Source organism: Lissotriton vulgaris, chromosome 7, assembly GCF_964263255.1.
Source record: "Lissotriton vulgaris chromosome 7, aLisVul1.2, whole genome shotgun sequence".
Lineage (NCBI taxonomy): Eukaryota > Metazoa > Chordata > Amphibia > Caudata > Salamandridae > Lissotriton > Lissotriton vulgaris.
Window position 1 is genome coordinate 376722643 of NC_141695.1, and position 16428 is coordinate 376739070.

The window sequence follows — 16428 nt, forward strand, 5'->3', positions numbered from 1 at the left end:
GTCCCTGAGGCTGATAGACAATGTTGAACTTTTTAAGAAGAAACTTAAAACACATTTTTTTAATGACTGGCCCCGTCATGGCATCCTGTCCTCCCTCTGCCAGCACCGGGACACTCTGTTGAGTAGCCGCGCGCTTTACAAATTCGAATAATAATATAATAATAATAATATCATTGGGAGACAGACAGCCTCAGACTCGAACAAGTCTGATGGAATCAATGAAGCTGCCCCGCTAGTATTAGTCTTTGTTTTGAGCTCGCCAATAGTATAAACTAAGAAAGATTCAGCCCCTCTGCTGGTTGCATGATAGAAGCACGCATGATTATACCACGCATGGCTCTTCCACTCAGCCCAACCACGAATCTGCCTTAATCACACATTCCTTTCCTATGCATGCCTTTACCACAAAATTCCGTGGTATAGGCACAAATGGTAATGGGGTATGTGTGGCCAAGGTCACCACTCTCCGCCTCCCCCGACTACATCCTCACCACTGCCCCGGTGCTGTCCCTTAAACTACCCCAACCCCTTCCATAAAACTTACCCTGACCTCCCATCACTAAAAACTACCCCAACTACCCATTCCCATCCCACTAACCTAAGGCTTAAAACCTTGCACCCTAACTTACTACCCCGACCTCCCCAACCCCCTGCGCTGTCCTCTAAGCTACCCCAACCCCTTCTACTGCCCTAAAACCTACTCCGACCCCCCAGCCCTAAAAACGACCCCAACTACCCATTCCCCTCACACTCCCTTAAGGCCTAAAACCCTACACTACCCTGCCCCCGCCCCATCCCTTAAACTACCAAAACTCCTTCCCCTGCTTTAAACCTACCCCAACCCCTAAAAACGAACCCAACTACCCATTCCCCTCCCACTGCCTTAAGGCCGAAAACCCTGCACCCTAACTTACACTACCCCGACCCGCCATCCTCCTCCTACTCCGTACCTTAAACTACTCCAACCCCTTCCACTGCCCTAAAACCTTATCAACTACCCATCGCCCTCCCACTGCCCTAAGGCCTAAAACCCTACACTACCCCACCCCGCTCCGTCCCTTAAACTACCCCAAGCCTTTCAACTGCCCTAAAACCTGCCTGAGCCAAACCCTAAAAACAAACCCAACTACCCATTCCCCTCCCACTGCCCTAAAGCCTAAAATCCTGCACCCTAACTTACACTACCTCAACCCCCTGACCCCACTGCGCTGTCCGTTCAAACTACCCCAACCCCTTCTACTGCCCTAAAACCTGTTCTGACCCCCTCCCAGCGTCTTCCTCCTTCCATCTTCCAGCAGGTAGATGCGTACTGCCTTAACCACGCATATGCGTGGTTAAGCCATATACGTGGTTAAGGCAAGCGTGGTAGAGCTTGCGTAGTTGGAACACGCATGGTTCAGACCGCAGTGTTCTGACTGTTTCACCCTCTGCTGGTCTGAGTCAGAATATGTTTTATTTTTACAATAAATTCCAGTATCTGGATGTAGGCCTCTGTTTCTATCAGTTTGGCCATAGACCATCCCTTTCCTATACCCCTATAATTTGCAGAAACTTTAGTGTGAATATCTGCCTTTCCTGGGAGTGCCTTGATAAATGCACATTTGAGTTCACTGGACAGGATATCAGTAGTGGAGGGTGCATTAGTGATCATACATTTTGCATCCGTGTTTGGCAGTAGTGCAGACAGAGCAGATCTGTAGAAGATAGAGCCACATATGAGATCTCCCAGGAGCGGAATTATGGAAGAGTTTATGGATTAGCTTGGGATCATAATTTTTTTTGTAGAAAGTGGCTGAAATCTGCGTAATTTTCTTATGCATATTTATGCAAAATATCTGGAAAATGTGGTCAAAATGGAAACCTGGCATTTAAAACAAATGTAAACACGAAATATATCCCTTTTTATTTTTTCAAATGAGATTTTATTGAGATTTTTTCAGCCCTAGTAACTCAGTTCTGACTATTCTGCTGCCAGGTGTCGCACAATCATACTGAATTCGACTGGTTACATTATTTTTCCAGATACACGGTATAGCACCCGCTGCATTTTCCCACAGTAGTGACATTGACTCATTGTGAGTATGGTCAAGGAGAGAAGGGGGAAAAAGACTAAATGCATCCTTGTGTCAATTTTGGGCTCAAGGATGCATTTTTAACAAAAAAATCGAAAATGATTGCAAATGACGTGAACAGCAGCTGCTCAATACCTGTTTGTTCACGTTGTTCCTGGGCTCCCATGATGGGATTTTTCCCCGATTGGAGGGAAAGTAATGCGACTGGTGTAATATTGTAATTGTGGGGATTTTGTATAACAAGCATAATGGAAAATATTAGAAATTAAGCAAGATTACTCCAGGGTAATGAATATTTTGACAGGGCCTAATTTTTTCCAACGTATTATTAATTAATTCAATTATTTTTTGGCAGAGGGGATAAAAACTCATAGGGTGACTCTTTCATTTGACAGTTTGCATGTGTTAGTTGTTGGCAGCATTTTTTAATCCAAAAAAGTGTGTAGTTCTTTGGCCTTTATAGGAAGTGAGAAGCCAGGGTATTACTACACTTTTGGGAAGGTGTCCTTTCATCTATGCAAGCTGTCGTGTTCATGTATTCTAAAATAATTCTGTCAGGCTCTTTTGCTTACCGTGATCCAAAGGAAGGGTGCGATAAGTAACATTTCTTTTTTGCTTTACTGAGGGTTGCTAATTAGAGAGGTAGTTGGTGAGTATAATCAGTGCCTTAAATAAAAATAGAGAAGTGCTTGTACCAGTGCTTAATTTGAGCTGGTGGTTTCAGCTGCTCAGCACCAGCAATTAATTGTCAACACCGGCGTTTATTACAGTCTGCCTCATGGTGGCATTGTTTGTGTAATTTAGAGATGTGCTGTTCAACAGTTGTTTATTAATTCAGTATACATTACAAATGACAAATACCTGTCACCCAAGCCACTCTTATAGCTTTAGGGACATGAAATAATCAGGGTTCCCACACTTGTAGGAGTGTGAATGTCAGTAGTTGTGTTGTGTAGAAAAGTAGGATCTGCTTCTTATGGTTACCCCCACGTTTTGCTTCATGTTACACTGTTTTTGACTAGTCTGACTGGGATGCTGCTAATCAGGGCCCCAGTCTATCTGCTTTCTCCCTAACATGTTATGTCATGTACTTAGATACACTCCAGATTGCATACTGGGGTACCCTTGTCAGTCCCTAGTATATTGTACCCATGTACCCAGGTTATAGGTACCCCAGAGGCCTCCCATGGGCTGAAGCACATATTATACCATCCATGAGAGGCCATGCAAAATGGATCTACAGGCCTGCCATTGCAGCCTGTGTAAGTTGGTGCATGCACCACTTACTCAAGAAATAAGTTTACTATATCTAAGGGTCACTACACTTAAAACCTATAAGTCATCCCTATAGCAGGCCTTGACAATCCTGAAGGCAGGTGCTTAGTTCTAAGTGAGAGAGTGCCAATGCATGAGCAGGACACCTCTGCAGCCTACGGAGTCCATTCTCCCGAGTTGTTAGTGCTGCAGCCATTTACAACATATAGAGAGGCATTATGCGACCGTGTGATGACCAACTCCAAAACGGCTGAAAGTAACCCTATAGTGTTTGGTATCAAACATTGTAGAATCATACCCGCACGCCAGTAACCTCAGAAACTAGCTTCATGAGGTCACTGGTGTTCCTGGTACTAGGCGTCTAGTGTAGGACTAGAAGACTAGTCCCAGGTACTAGCCTTCCAGTCCTAGGTTGCTGCCGACCAGAGATACATTTCTGCCCTCATGCTGCTGAGCCAAACTCGAGCAGGGGAAGGCAGAACAATAGGCAGGCATCCTGTTACAGTTTGGTGTGACCACCTCCCAGACAGGATTTAGTGTATTAGGCCTGGGTGGGTGCACTTGCCAACAACCGAAAGTCTGCATGAGGGGCTCATTTGGTGTCCCTGTGCATAGTCCAGTTCAAACCAGTCCTGGGAGCAGTCGGCTCCTGCTCTGACGCGAAACTGGACAAAGGACATGGGAGTAACCTTCCCACTGTCTAGACCCTCCCCTGAGAGGGTCCCCTGATTCTGTCCAACCCTCTCTCGTGGGCACGAAAGAGCTTACCTGGCTTTAGGACCCTAGATTTGATGTGGACAAGATTATGATCAAGAAATCACTGAACTTCGACTGTCTGGACACGCTGGACTTTGCTGGAATTCGTTTGGGTCCAACTTCATCTCCCTCTCAGTCTGAAGCATTGTCTGTGCCCGTGCACCATACAGGCTCCGTGCAGGACCTGTGGAGCATCAAGGACAACCAAAGATAGCTCCCTTGAAGGGAAGAAATCACTCCCCTGCATTCGCAGGCACCGTAACGCAACTGACCATTCTGCTGATCCTGAGCTCCTGCAGACTCTGAAGGCTCCAACAACACAGGAGTTGGGTTCCATGTCCCTGGAGGTCCAAGCTGCCCTCTCACCAAGTTTGAGGTCAGAATCCCTCATGGAGGCTACAATACCCGTACTCCTGTGTACCATATACTTTTGCAAGTGCATATGCGTGTTGGCGTTCCCAAAACAAGTGCACTGGACTCCAAGTAGCCCCAATCTCTGGCACCATTTCCACCAAAGAACTTCAGCCTCCTCACACTGAGTTCTCCGTGGGCTGTTGCTTTGTGAAACTGCTTGAGGTCCCCTCACAACTCCTGTGCCTCCGGCCTGTGGGTCCTCTTGAGGGTCATCTCTGCTTTTCTTGGGCTCCTCTGGTTGCTCCAGCCTCGCCCTGACTCCCCCGTGTTTAGTGAGTCTCTTGGACCTGGCTGGTCCGAACCGTAACCCTTCTTGACCATCTTCATGGGTTGCCGCTGTCAAGGCTTGTTGGTGCTCCAGCCAGATATCAACCCATCAGCACTCGACATCCTTCGTGGGACAGCTCGTATCCAGCTCCTAGTTGTCCTCAACATCTCCTGGTCCTGGTGGCTGCAGAGTCAAGAACTCCCTCAACGCACCTGAAGCACCCGACATCGGTGGGCATTCATCTAGAGAGCCCTTGGTTACTCCTGAATGACCCAGACTCTGGCCCCTCTGCTTTCAGGTACTCTTCACCAAGAATCCACCCTTGGATTCCAACAGGCACCTTTCTTCTTTCCCACAGTGGCATTTCCTTGAAGTCCTCCATTGAGATCGACAGCGGTTTCCGACACCACTTCAGCCCTATGAACCTGGCTTCCCTGGGATAGGTAACTCGGGTACTACGGTTGGGGTTGAGTGGCTCTTCAACCTCCTAAGATCCAAAGGGCTTCCTCATAATCCACTGGGAAGGGTCCTTAAACTTTAAAACTGCAACAACGACTCTCCCATAGAATTGTACGGCAAACGCGGTCGTGTTCCATCACTGCACCCGTCCTCCGTGGGGTTCCTACTTGCTCACCTTGGGTGGTTCCTTGGGGTCCCAGAGTTTCTACATCCTCTAGACTTGAGTTGTGGTTCTTTTACCACTATTTTAGTATGTGGTTTGGTCTCCCCATGGAGCTCACTGTGTATTAGTGCTACGTATGATTGTTTCTGTGCTACAGTATTGTGTGCTTTGTGTTTATCTGCATGTAGCAGATACTGTGACATATTTAGATTGTGTTATAATAATACACACATATTTTTTATAACTGCTGTGTGGCTCTCCTTTCATTTAACCAAGACAATAAGGTTTCATTCTGGTAAAACAAGCTGCTTTCCTTCAAGACTAAGCCTGAAGGATGCTCTCCACAGCTACCACTTGGATAGCTTTCCAAGGTTATCTTTGACTTCTTAAAACACCATAAGGGTTGTGTGGACTGGTACAGGATGCCACTTTAATTAGTCAACAGCATTTACCAGGCCAACTTCTCACATGTTGGTACTGTGATTGGCAACACTGGCATTGGCAATGGTCAGAGCAAGAATTAGTGGCCTCCTGACAAGGGCCCAGGCACATTTTTTGTTACAAATTAAGCACTGGCTGGTAGTCATTATCTACAGTACCTGTTTGCTCTTGAGAACTGTTGGCACGCTCCTGTTAAATATATTACACCTATGCTGAGAAGTGCAGGTACTCTCCCTTTCAAACTAAACAAGTGCAGGTACTCAGTAATCTGCTTGGCCCATTTCTTTCATCTAAAGCACGCAAGTGCTTTGGGGATGGCTCTAACTGAAGAAAACTCCTTGTGGAATCGTTTGACTCAGTGAGTGAAAGTCAGTTTTGGACTTCGCCTCTGTCTTATGGTAGATTCAAATGCTTCGGACTGACATTCACTATATTTTGGAACGGCTGATGCACGGTAACTGAAATTCACAAGTGTTGTCTCAAATCCTCCGCGACTGCTCCAATTGTCTGCTCAGTTTCTTCCATATACAGTGCTGTGTCCAGGTTATTAAGACCTGTAGGTTGTTAGAGTATTTCAGTAATTTGATGTTGAAAGCAAAGGCGAGATACTTGCTCCAGGTCAAGGAAAGTATATCATTTTGGCAATGCAAATCCACAGTTTAGGTAAAAATGTTTGCATGATCTACTTCTAAATTTCAGTCACAGTTTCCAAAACATTCACACAGGTGCTATGAAAGACTGCTCTTAATGTTAACTGTAGAAATAAACAGACTTGCACAAGCATACCAATATATTGAATTATAAATGGGTAACAGTGCACTACTCGGATGTTTTTCACAGAGGGGCTCTGAATGACATCAAATAGGCTGCGATAATTTTATGGAGAGTGAGCAAGAGAGGGGTAAGAGAAAGATACACATGTACATATATGTTTATATGTTATGTATGGGTCTGGTAGAGAGCCACTAGTGTGAACAACTGGATTCTGAATACACTAATTTGGTGCTATGACATAGCCACACCTGTTAATACACAGAATTATAGATAGGTAACAGTGAATTATGGAGATGTCTTTTCAACTAAGAGTTCTGAGTGACATCAAGTAGACAACAAGAGCAAAGCTTGAGTTGTCTATGATGTCACTCCAAACCAGAGGTGAAAAACATCCCCTTAGTTCACTTGTTCCCCATCTATAGTTTTATGTTACATACGGCTCCAAAACCATCTGTCAACAGCTAGGCTGGGGCAGAGGAGTCATGCAGGAGCCACACATAACATGGTCTCTCCTCCCTGTCACAAATAAAAAAAAATACAGGGTCTCCTACCATCCACCTCCACCCTTCTCTTGCCTTTCCTGTCTTTCAGAAGCTGTGCTCCCTGCTTTCCAGTAACATAGCAACAGTGGTTAACAAGTGCCTTACCCACCATTGCTGCATTAAAGGAGGGAATTAATGGAATTGGAATCCAGCCATTCACTAACGAGAGCCATGCATAACATATAAAGGTATAGATGGATAAAATGTGAATGTTTTTCACCTCTGCTTTCTGAGTGGCATCAAATATCTATGATTACCCATCTATAATTTTATGTTATTTATGGCCTCCAAAATCATCTGCCCTTACTTATAACTGATGTATAGAGGCAGAGGAGGAATGGTGGAGCCATACATAACCTAGCCTCTGTTATGTATCCATCCCAAAGGTTAAAACAAAAACGTACCTGCCATCTTAGCCGTACCCCCACCACATTCCCTGCTGTCCTTCCATTTCCTGCTGCTGTGCTTTCTGGTTTCACTCAAGGCAGACAAGCAGCTCTCGGGGAGGTCCGTCAGCCTGGCCTGGAAGGCCTTTATGACATCACAACAGTGGGTAACTGTTGTAAGTCTTGAAGTAGTTGTACGGTTCCTTAGTTGCTGTAACAAGTATTTGAAGAATAGGTCCATATAATTTAAATCCACGCACTACAAATCCCATCCTCGTCGCCATAATGTTGAAAGTAAATATGGCACAGGAGTCCAGGTAGTAGTTCCAAGTGAGAATCTTTATTCAGGTTGAAGTACAGAGGTGGTAAGTAGGTAGCCAGGGGAGCAGGTAGGCCAGTAAGTAAGATGGTATGAAGGCCCCACCAGGAGCTGCTACCTTCAGCTTAGCCAGGAGTCAACTGACAAACATGAGTCACCCCACATTCTGTGACATCATTAAATATTCTACATGTCGCCAGACTGAACAAGAAGGGAAGACAGGGTGGAAAGGAGGAAGACAAGAAAAGACCTTACAACATAAACCAGTTTTGTTATTAGCTGTTGCTAGTTCATAGCAGTGGATTATAAATAGGCTGTCCGGATTTCGGTTTTAACCGACTCTAAACGATAATACCCTACCGACTGAAAATCAGCTGACCTGGTTTAAAACCGAGTGTCACTGATTTTTTACATATTTGTTGCACCGCTTGGCCACTTGAGGGAGCCAAAGGAGTACAAACCAGGTTGGTACCGCAGACGGTTTTCTCTTTTAAGAGGCATTCTTGCTACTGCTTAAGTAAAAGAGTCGCACGAACTTCAGAAACCTGAAAGCATGTTATCATAGTACCAAGTGTATACTTACAGGGACAACTAAACCGAAAGACATTTTCTATTATGTCACGCTGTTTACAACCAGTGTGCAAGGGGCGGCCGCTTTCTCTTCGCAGTGCATTTGATCTGTTCTTGCCGGCGATTCCTGTGAGTGCTTTGTGTGTAAAGTCCCAGCGACGGCTTTTCATGCGTGCTGGTATAAATTTAATATTTGGGTGCAGGGACAGACTGCAGCATTCCTGCCTGTGGGCCTAAGGGTTGGAAGGTTCAACGCTGGATAGAAAGCGCAGTCATTTGTCTCTTCATTAGTCAAACAGACCCACATTTCAAACCCTTGCAGCTGCTCGGCTCCTAACCCGACCTCTAAAGTTTACTTCTGCAAAGAGCTTGTTCTGATCTGACTTGGTAACCCGAGGTGAAGCTGTATAAACTCGCCCTGCTCTTCAAAAGTGCGTTTTGGAAATGTTTTCAGGGTCAGCATAGCAGCCATCCGAGGAGCCCCCTTCCTCTGTTTCACTGCTCACTCAGGAGTGTGCCAGTGATTTCGGCTCACTGCAGAGTGCCTCTGAGTTGCCAGGACTGCATAGGCGCTTGATTTCAGGCATTGTTACCTGCCTGCCAGGGCTGCCCCCTTTAGATTCTCGTGTGAGGCTACTAATATCGGGATGCCCGGCCCCGCGGCATTATCTCGGGTGGTCTCAGATAGCACCCCGCATGACTTTGCGGGCTTGGCAAGGATGCGGCAGAATGGGGGGGCCAGGGTCTCAATATCAGGCACAGTTCATGAGAAGTTCATGGAGCTGCGGGGGCTAGAAATGCTGCAACCATCGCTCCCACACGTTGCCTCAGCCAAGCACAGCCCATCTTTCAATACAGAGGTGTGCAGGCAGGCACATGCACAGAGAGCACGGGCCCTGCACTGCTGAGAGCCATGGGGCTGCAGGACGACAGATAAACGGTACACGAAGAAAGGGGAAGAGAGGTAGATAGCTTGGTAGATAGAGAAGAGACAGGCAGGCAAGATAGATAGATAGACTGGTAAATGTGGGGATACAGAAACACACGTGCATAGGTCTGGTAGGCAGAGGCACACATAGGATGGGTGGATGTTCTGGGCCGGGCGCGCAACACCCATTGGGCTCACTGGGCTTCAGCCCCCTCCCCCCCTGTCGTGCCTGTCAGCCCGGGCTGACACAGCTTCACGGGCTGGCAAGCATTTAATTGCAGGCGCGCCAGAGGACTTAACAGGTCGTTAAAAGACCATTTAGTTGTAAATTAGGCTTTTGTTGTGTGGTCATCCCTTCTCACAGCCACTTTGCCCGTGGTTGGAAGAATTAGCGCCCCCTCCCCCACCCCGAAATTTGGCTCTTGCTGCCCGCCTGCTCTGGGCACATTCTCATACAGAAACAGGAGGAGATAGGGTGAAGTCATAAATAGGGCTGGGGAGAAAGAGGGAAGATCGAGAAATATGGGGAGAAAGCATGGGGCGTGAGGGGTAGATGGAGGGATAGTACACAGAGAGCTGGATATACAGATAGATAACCAGAGACCTAGACGGGTAATCAGATAGATAGATGACTACAAGAAAGAAGAAATACAGAAGGCAATATAGATAAAAAATGATGAAACAAAATAGAAGTAGAAGGCAAGCAGTGGGTGGGCAGATAGGAAGTAAACAAGAAGAGACAGATTTCAAGAGAGAAAAGTTAAGTATGTATTCTTTATTTGTGAGTCTTATAACTGTAACACGTTTCCTAAGCCAGAGTCAAGACAGGCCAAATCTTGTGAGGATGGCAGCTAGTTACAGAAAGCGAGAGGCTCACATGATTGACAGACCGACAGACAGGGGCACGGTCTGATAGCACTCCTCCTGCCAGGGGCAGGTATGGAGTCAGACACTAGAGTATTCACTTAAGGCATTATCTTTACCGCCGACAGTTCGCAGGTCGTGGCTGACTGTTGTCATGGTGCCTTACACAGCTGAGAACTGAGCGGAACACTTTAGGGGTATTTCTTATTGGTAAATGGAAGCTGGGACATTTATTGGGGGCACCCATGCTGCCCCAGAGAGCACAGGCAGGCCACAGCCTGCCTCTGCTCCCTTCCTCGCCCCTCCCAGCCCCGCGTGGGTAAACGTTTGCGTGGGACTGCGAAGCAGGCCTGCGAACGGGTACCTCGATTGCAGTGGGTTTTATTCCTATAAGGGTTTCCGTCAGGCATCTGCTGCTGCGTCTCTTAACAGGTTGTCTTCTCGCTTTGCCGGAGTTGGGATTAAATGTCCTGAAAAGGTCTGCCCTGTGGTTCCTGCGGGAAACTTACTCCACAACAGCTTCAATTGCATCTGGGAAGAACGCACCCCGACTTCTGGCAAAGCCCCAGCAGTATGCTCTGCGGGTTCATCGGGTTACAGGGCCCGAGGAGTCAGTGCCAGATCGATCACATTTTCCAGGGTCTGCTCTGCCTCTCATCATTCTGTGGTCGATGGGCTGATTCAGCTTCCCGGGCACACACAGAGCCCCACCAGTCTGCTGTCTGTCTTACTGTTGGTCGCACCCGCAGGTCTTTAAAAAGACCATTTACTTATCGAGGCTTTGTTGTTCTTTGGCCTTTCTTAGAGCCCCTGCAGCTACACTCTTACATGGAAAACAGCTAGAGCTCGAGCACTCTGCCCCCAAAAAACAAAGGTAATTCATTTATTTTTTCTAATTCACGTGAGCGTGTTTTTTTGTTGGGAATACAGTGGCACAGATCTGTTCTAATGAATGAAATCTTTGTTTAAAGCGCTATGTGCCCTGCAGTGTAAATCGTGTTGTATTTAACGTGCAACAAGCATCTCAAGTCTGGCAAGTTATATACGTTGTTTGTGGAAGGAAATGTGAAATGATAAAAACAGCCATAGGCGGCCTTTAGTTTCCACCTGTATACATTTTAGTTCACAACAGTTCTATAAATTTGTCTGACTACGGTGTTTTTTGTGAAATATTCGTAGATTTTTTTTAATTGGAAGTTTCTTTTCCAACCATTGGTTTGTGCATATTTGCCATTGATTACATGGTTGGTTTGCCTCGAAGGTATTTAGGTGTTGGTTGAACACTCTAATCATTGCTGCCACAAGAACTTATGACCCACACGAACTTGAATGATCTTTGTAATGTTTTTCAAAATAGGCTTTCTCATTGTTGTTTCTCCTTGTTACTTATTTTGAATGTTCCCATTTTCATTGTTTCTCAGTACACCCTATGTAAAGCGCTCTGATACCCTGGCGTGGGTCTGGTTTGCGCTATATAAAACTCTAAAAATAAAATAAAATAAAATAATCAATTGCATTCCATGTGCAATATGCATTGGTTAGCCCGCTCATTTGATTCCCTGAACGGCAAGCCTTCTGTGTTTTCCCTTGACAGTTGTTTCCTGTTTGCGTAGGCCACCCCTTCTGTATTTTTCCCCCAGTCACGTGACCGCATCGCTTCTATTGTTTTGCAGAACTTTAAATATTCCGATTTTCCTTAGCTGTACATTTTGATTGCAGCGATATCCGGCCTAAAAATGTGTCTCATGATATGATCAAGGAATGCATGGTCACTCTCTTGTGTTGCACGAAGTTCTGTAAAATAACATCTTACCATATGTGACGGTTAATGGTGTTGGCATACATTTTTTGCATTCTAAAATTGATTTGAATGTAAACGTGGAAATGCACGGGCTTTGTGTACAGATATGCATGCATGTAGTAAATACAATATGAGTGTCTGTGCGGATAGAATATTCCCATCTGGTTAGGTCACTAGGTAGGTAGAACATATGTCCAGCACATCAGTAGACATATGTTCGTGACAGATGTGTCTTGCCAAACCATTGGGGATAGTGACATAACAAGCACATATTCTACATCATGCCGGGTAACCCTCCCCCACCTTTGAGAACCACAAACTTTTATTTCGGTGTATCTTTAGGATTTATTTTGGTATGTGATCAGGGCATTGGAGGCACCCCTTGGAGAATTTCTTAATTCCCCTATGCATCAGTTTTGCTGTCTCTCCTATTGTAGCATGTGCCCTTTTTGCTGTGACCAGTGTTATTTGCATTTGCTTCCTTGAAATTGTGTAGTTTATGACAGATGTCAATAGATGACAAAATAAAGCATAACAGAATGGCATGTTATCTGCATGCAAGCCCCAAACACAGGCCTCGTCTACTTAGTTGACTAGACAATGCATTTTATTGTCATTTGAATATTATCCATTTGAGCACGCCTCAATGTGTGCCCTGCACATTATCATCCCTTCCCCATTAATGTTGGAAGCTGCTTGTGTAGTCAAATATTTTGGTGGCGGCTGCTGCTCCATCCACGTGATCTTGCAGTTAAACCAAGACGATAATTTGAAATGTTGGTGGGAAACTCAATTTTACTGTTTATGCGGTGGGATTATTGTAATATGAGCTTTGGGTTACGTATCATAGGGAGGTGCCCCAGTATTGGCATGGAAAGCTACGTCAGTGGCCAGAGTTGGCAAATTATGTACTGGCTGTTTTGGCGTTGCCAGTCTCAATTGCCAATGAAGAGAGAGCACGAATGACCAAAGACTCACTGAAGAAATATTGTATGGTGTACTACAATAAGTTTGACTTGTAAGATTGTATTTGGACCTCATATACACTGTAAGTACACTGTCCATATATCATGCATCAATCAAGCAAGCAAGCAATAATAAAAGCAAAGCGTTCCATAAACACCGGTAAAACACTGTGTCAGTTGTTTTTTATGGCGCGAAAATGAGTAACCACTGAAAAGCACTGTTTTTTTGAGGTATTGAAATCACTGGAAAGCACTGACAAAACACCACCAGAATTTACCAAAAATAGAAACTGAAAACAGGAAAGCCTAATTATAAATTCAGAAACTGAAATAAACAATAGAGGCTCTCTAAGAGACCCATACATAACAACATATTAATAACTGGTTTTTCCAATAACACATTTTCTCCTCAATCTTACATTTGTATTGCTGTAAATAATGGCTATTCCTAGACGTTCTCTCTTTTTGTGCTTTAATATCACAGTCTTTGATCACCATATAGAAACCTAAAGTATAAACTGTCTGATAGCGCTCATGAGATGTTCCTTCGACAATGATAACGCTTCCAGATGCTTTCTTTCAGGTGTTGATATCTCTCTCTCACTTTAACCCTGCAGGTTTCAGGATGAACCCGGCACGCAGGTCGGCCATTTTGGAGTCTGAGCTGACCACAGCACAAACAGAGCCGACGCAGAATGCCACAGAGAGCCCGGCCAAGCATGACATCTTCTCTGACATGAAGGACAAATTTATGAATGGACTCAATAAGATACCAAGTAAGTGCCGGTTATGTGTTGAGGGGTGGGAGTGGCGAGCAGATAAAGAGTATGTGAAAGGAGGTGTGTTGAATGCTGTTAATACAGGAGGGAGAGCGATTATACACTGTGCAATGGGACTGTGTGCTGGGGGTGCACGAGCGGAAGTAGACTGTGCCAGGGGAGGTTGAAAATAGTGGTAGTACATATGATGAGGTGAAGAAAAGTGCTTGGTTCTATGAGAGGCTGAAGTGGACGTTGGAGAGAATACATAAACTGTACAATGGGAGGTGGCGCTAGAGTGGTAGAAGGTAGGTACACTATGCATAGGAGGTTGAGGTGGTGGTAGAGGAGACGAGGCAGATGGTACAATAGGAGGTTGTGCCAGTGCTGGTTTAGGGGTGCTAGCATGTGTAATGGGAGGTGGAGGCAGAAGGAAGGTGCACTGCTCAGAGGGAGGTTTCATTGAATTGGAGGTGGAAGAGGAGAGGTGCACTGTACAACGGGATGCTGGACTGGTAGTGGAACAGGGGAGGTACTCTGAGGAATGGGATGGTGTGCTGATTGTTGAATAGAAATGTGCGGCATACGATGAGAAACTGCTATGGAGGTAGAAGAGGTGTGGCGAAGTATGCCGCACTGGTCATCTTGAGGCTCTACTGGAGCTGGGAGGCTATACTGAGGGAATAACAGAGGAGGTGGTTGACATCGGAGGGTGAAGTCGAGGAAGGAGGACTGAGGTGAAGTAAGGTGCACCCTTTAATCAGGGGTTGAACAGCGGGAGTACACAATGAAATATGTCATTGTGCTGTGGTAGTCAGGAGGAAGAGCGAGAGGCACTATGCCATGGGAGGGAGGTATCATGTACAATTGCAGGGTGTGCTGTCCGTGGGAGCCGAGAGATTAAGCGAAAGCGAGGTATTTTGCTCAGTGATCGTTCAACATATAGTTTAATTTTGATCAGAATATTCTAGCTACATGGTAATGTGTGGCCCCAGAATTTGGAATTTTGGGGTGTATCCCCAATGCTCACTTGGAACTTTAAGTCTTTGCTTGATCAGCAGCTAATGCAATGTTGTGAGAGCTGAACATGTGCACCGCCTGTGTACTATTTCCATGGTTTGTTCACTGACTATATCTTGGCATATACAATGTTTTGAGGGTTGAGCCTGCTAAATCCAGCTCAAGGGAGCTGCACTCATCCACACATGAATAACTGCTGAGGTACTAGAGCAATTATGCTTAACATAGTTAACGTCAGCAGGATATTCTAATGTTCTTAAATATTCGTAAGAGATGATCTTCACCTTGCACTTCATGGAAATACAGCATGCCTGAAGAAATATCCCTGTTCCAATCCTAAGCGACTGGGAAGGAGAGAGAGCTACACGCACACACACACACACACATATATTATATATGCATATGTACAGCCAGTAAACAGTTATAGGTAGGACCAACTTTTCCCATGGACAAAACGTTTTTTGTTTTGCTAATAACTTTGGTGCCGTTTGGCGAATCATCACAACAACAACAAAAAAGTAGCCTACTTCTGTCTAGTTCTGCATGGAAAGTTTGGAGTGATTCGTCACGCGGGGGCTGAGAAAAAGGAGGGGTCCAAATATGATTTGCCCCCATGCAATGTCTATGGGGATTTTGCTATTTTTAGACACAGCTACAGGCTGAACTGCTGAACGGATGAACACCAAATTTGGCAGAAAGCTAGCTCTTGGTCCCAAAAGAGGACTTTTTGTAATTTGGTGTAACTCCGGCCAATAGTTTTGGAGTTATTAAAGGAATACAACTTTGTATATCTAGGGACGCAGATCCTCTTTGGTATTTGTAGACCCAATTATATATTAATTTAAATTAAAAAAAACATACAAATTCACTGGAAAAGATAAAGGTTACATGGACAATATAGTTAGGTTCACGATTTGCCCACACAAAACCATAGAAATTCAGCATTTATATTTATACTTATATTTATATTTATCTGAAGAAACTATTATAACTTGTGCCGTTAAGTAACTTTATGCCATGTGTTTTAGCTTCTTAAGTTAAGTATAACTATAAGTATAATTGTAACTGCTGAATTTCTATAATTTTTTTTGGGTAAAATGTGAACCTAACTATAACGTCCCTGAAACATTTGTTTTTTTCAGTATATATGTATATATATATATATATATATATATATATATATATATATATATATATATATATATATATTAATATAACCCTATAACCCTCGCGCTCTATTTTTTATGAGGAATTCCAATTAATGTGGCAAACCTGGCAGTTGGAAGGACGAGGCAAACATCCGGAATAGAGAAATCAACAAAGAAGAGAACAACTAGACGAGGAGGCTACAACAAGCACAGGTATTGCCTCACAAACAAGAAGCAAGAGGGGTGCCAGGAAGTAAGTGATACTGATGAACTGACAATAATAAACCTGACACCAAGGAAACTGTCCAAAATCGAGGAATCAACATTGAAAAATGGACTCACGTTTGTCTCTCACAAAAGTTTGAATATACTCAATCACAGACTGACCTTTTTCTGTTCACATGGAAATTAAAATTGTTCAAATGCTTTAAATTACGAGTTTCATCAAGCATAACACAAATGCAAACCTCAGAAAGCAAGGAATTGAGGACTGACAAATTAACCG

The 16428-nt window shown here is 44.6% G+C and overlaps 1 protein-coding gene across 1 annotated transcript in view; it reads left to right on the top strand.

Annotated features, from left to right (window-relative positions):
* Positions 1–16428, top strand: part of SYT5 (synaptotagmin 5) — a 535210-nt gene that overhangs the window by 285589 nt on the left and 233193 nt on the right. Inside the window, exon 2 of the mRNA XM_086930314.1 lies at positions 13615–13773. Coding sequence (XP_086786440.1) covers positions 13623–13773 — 151 coding nt within the window. The 5' untranslated portion in view covers positions 13615–13622. The remainder of the gene's footprint in view (positions 1–13614; positions 13774–16428) is intronic.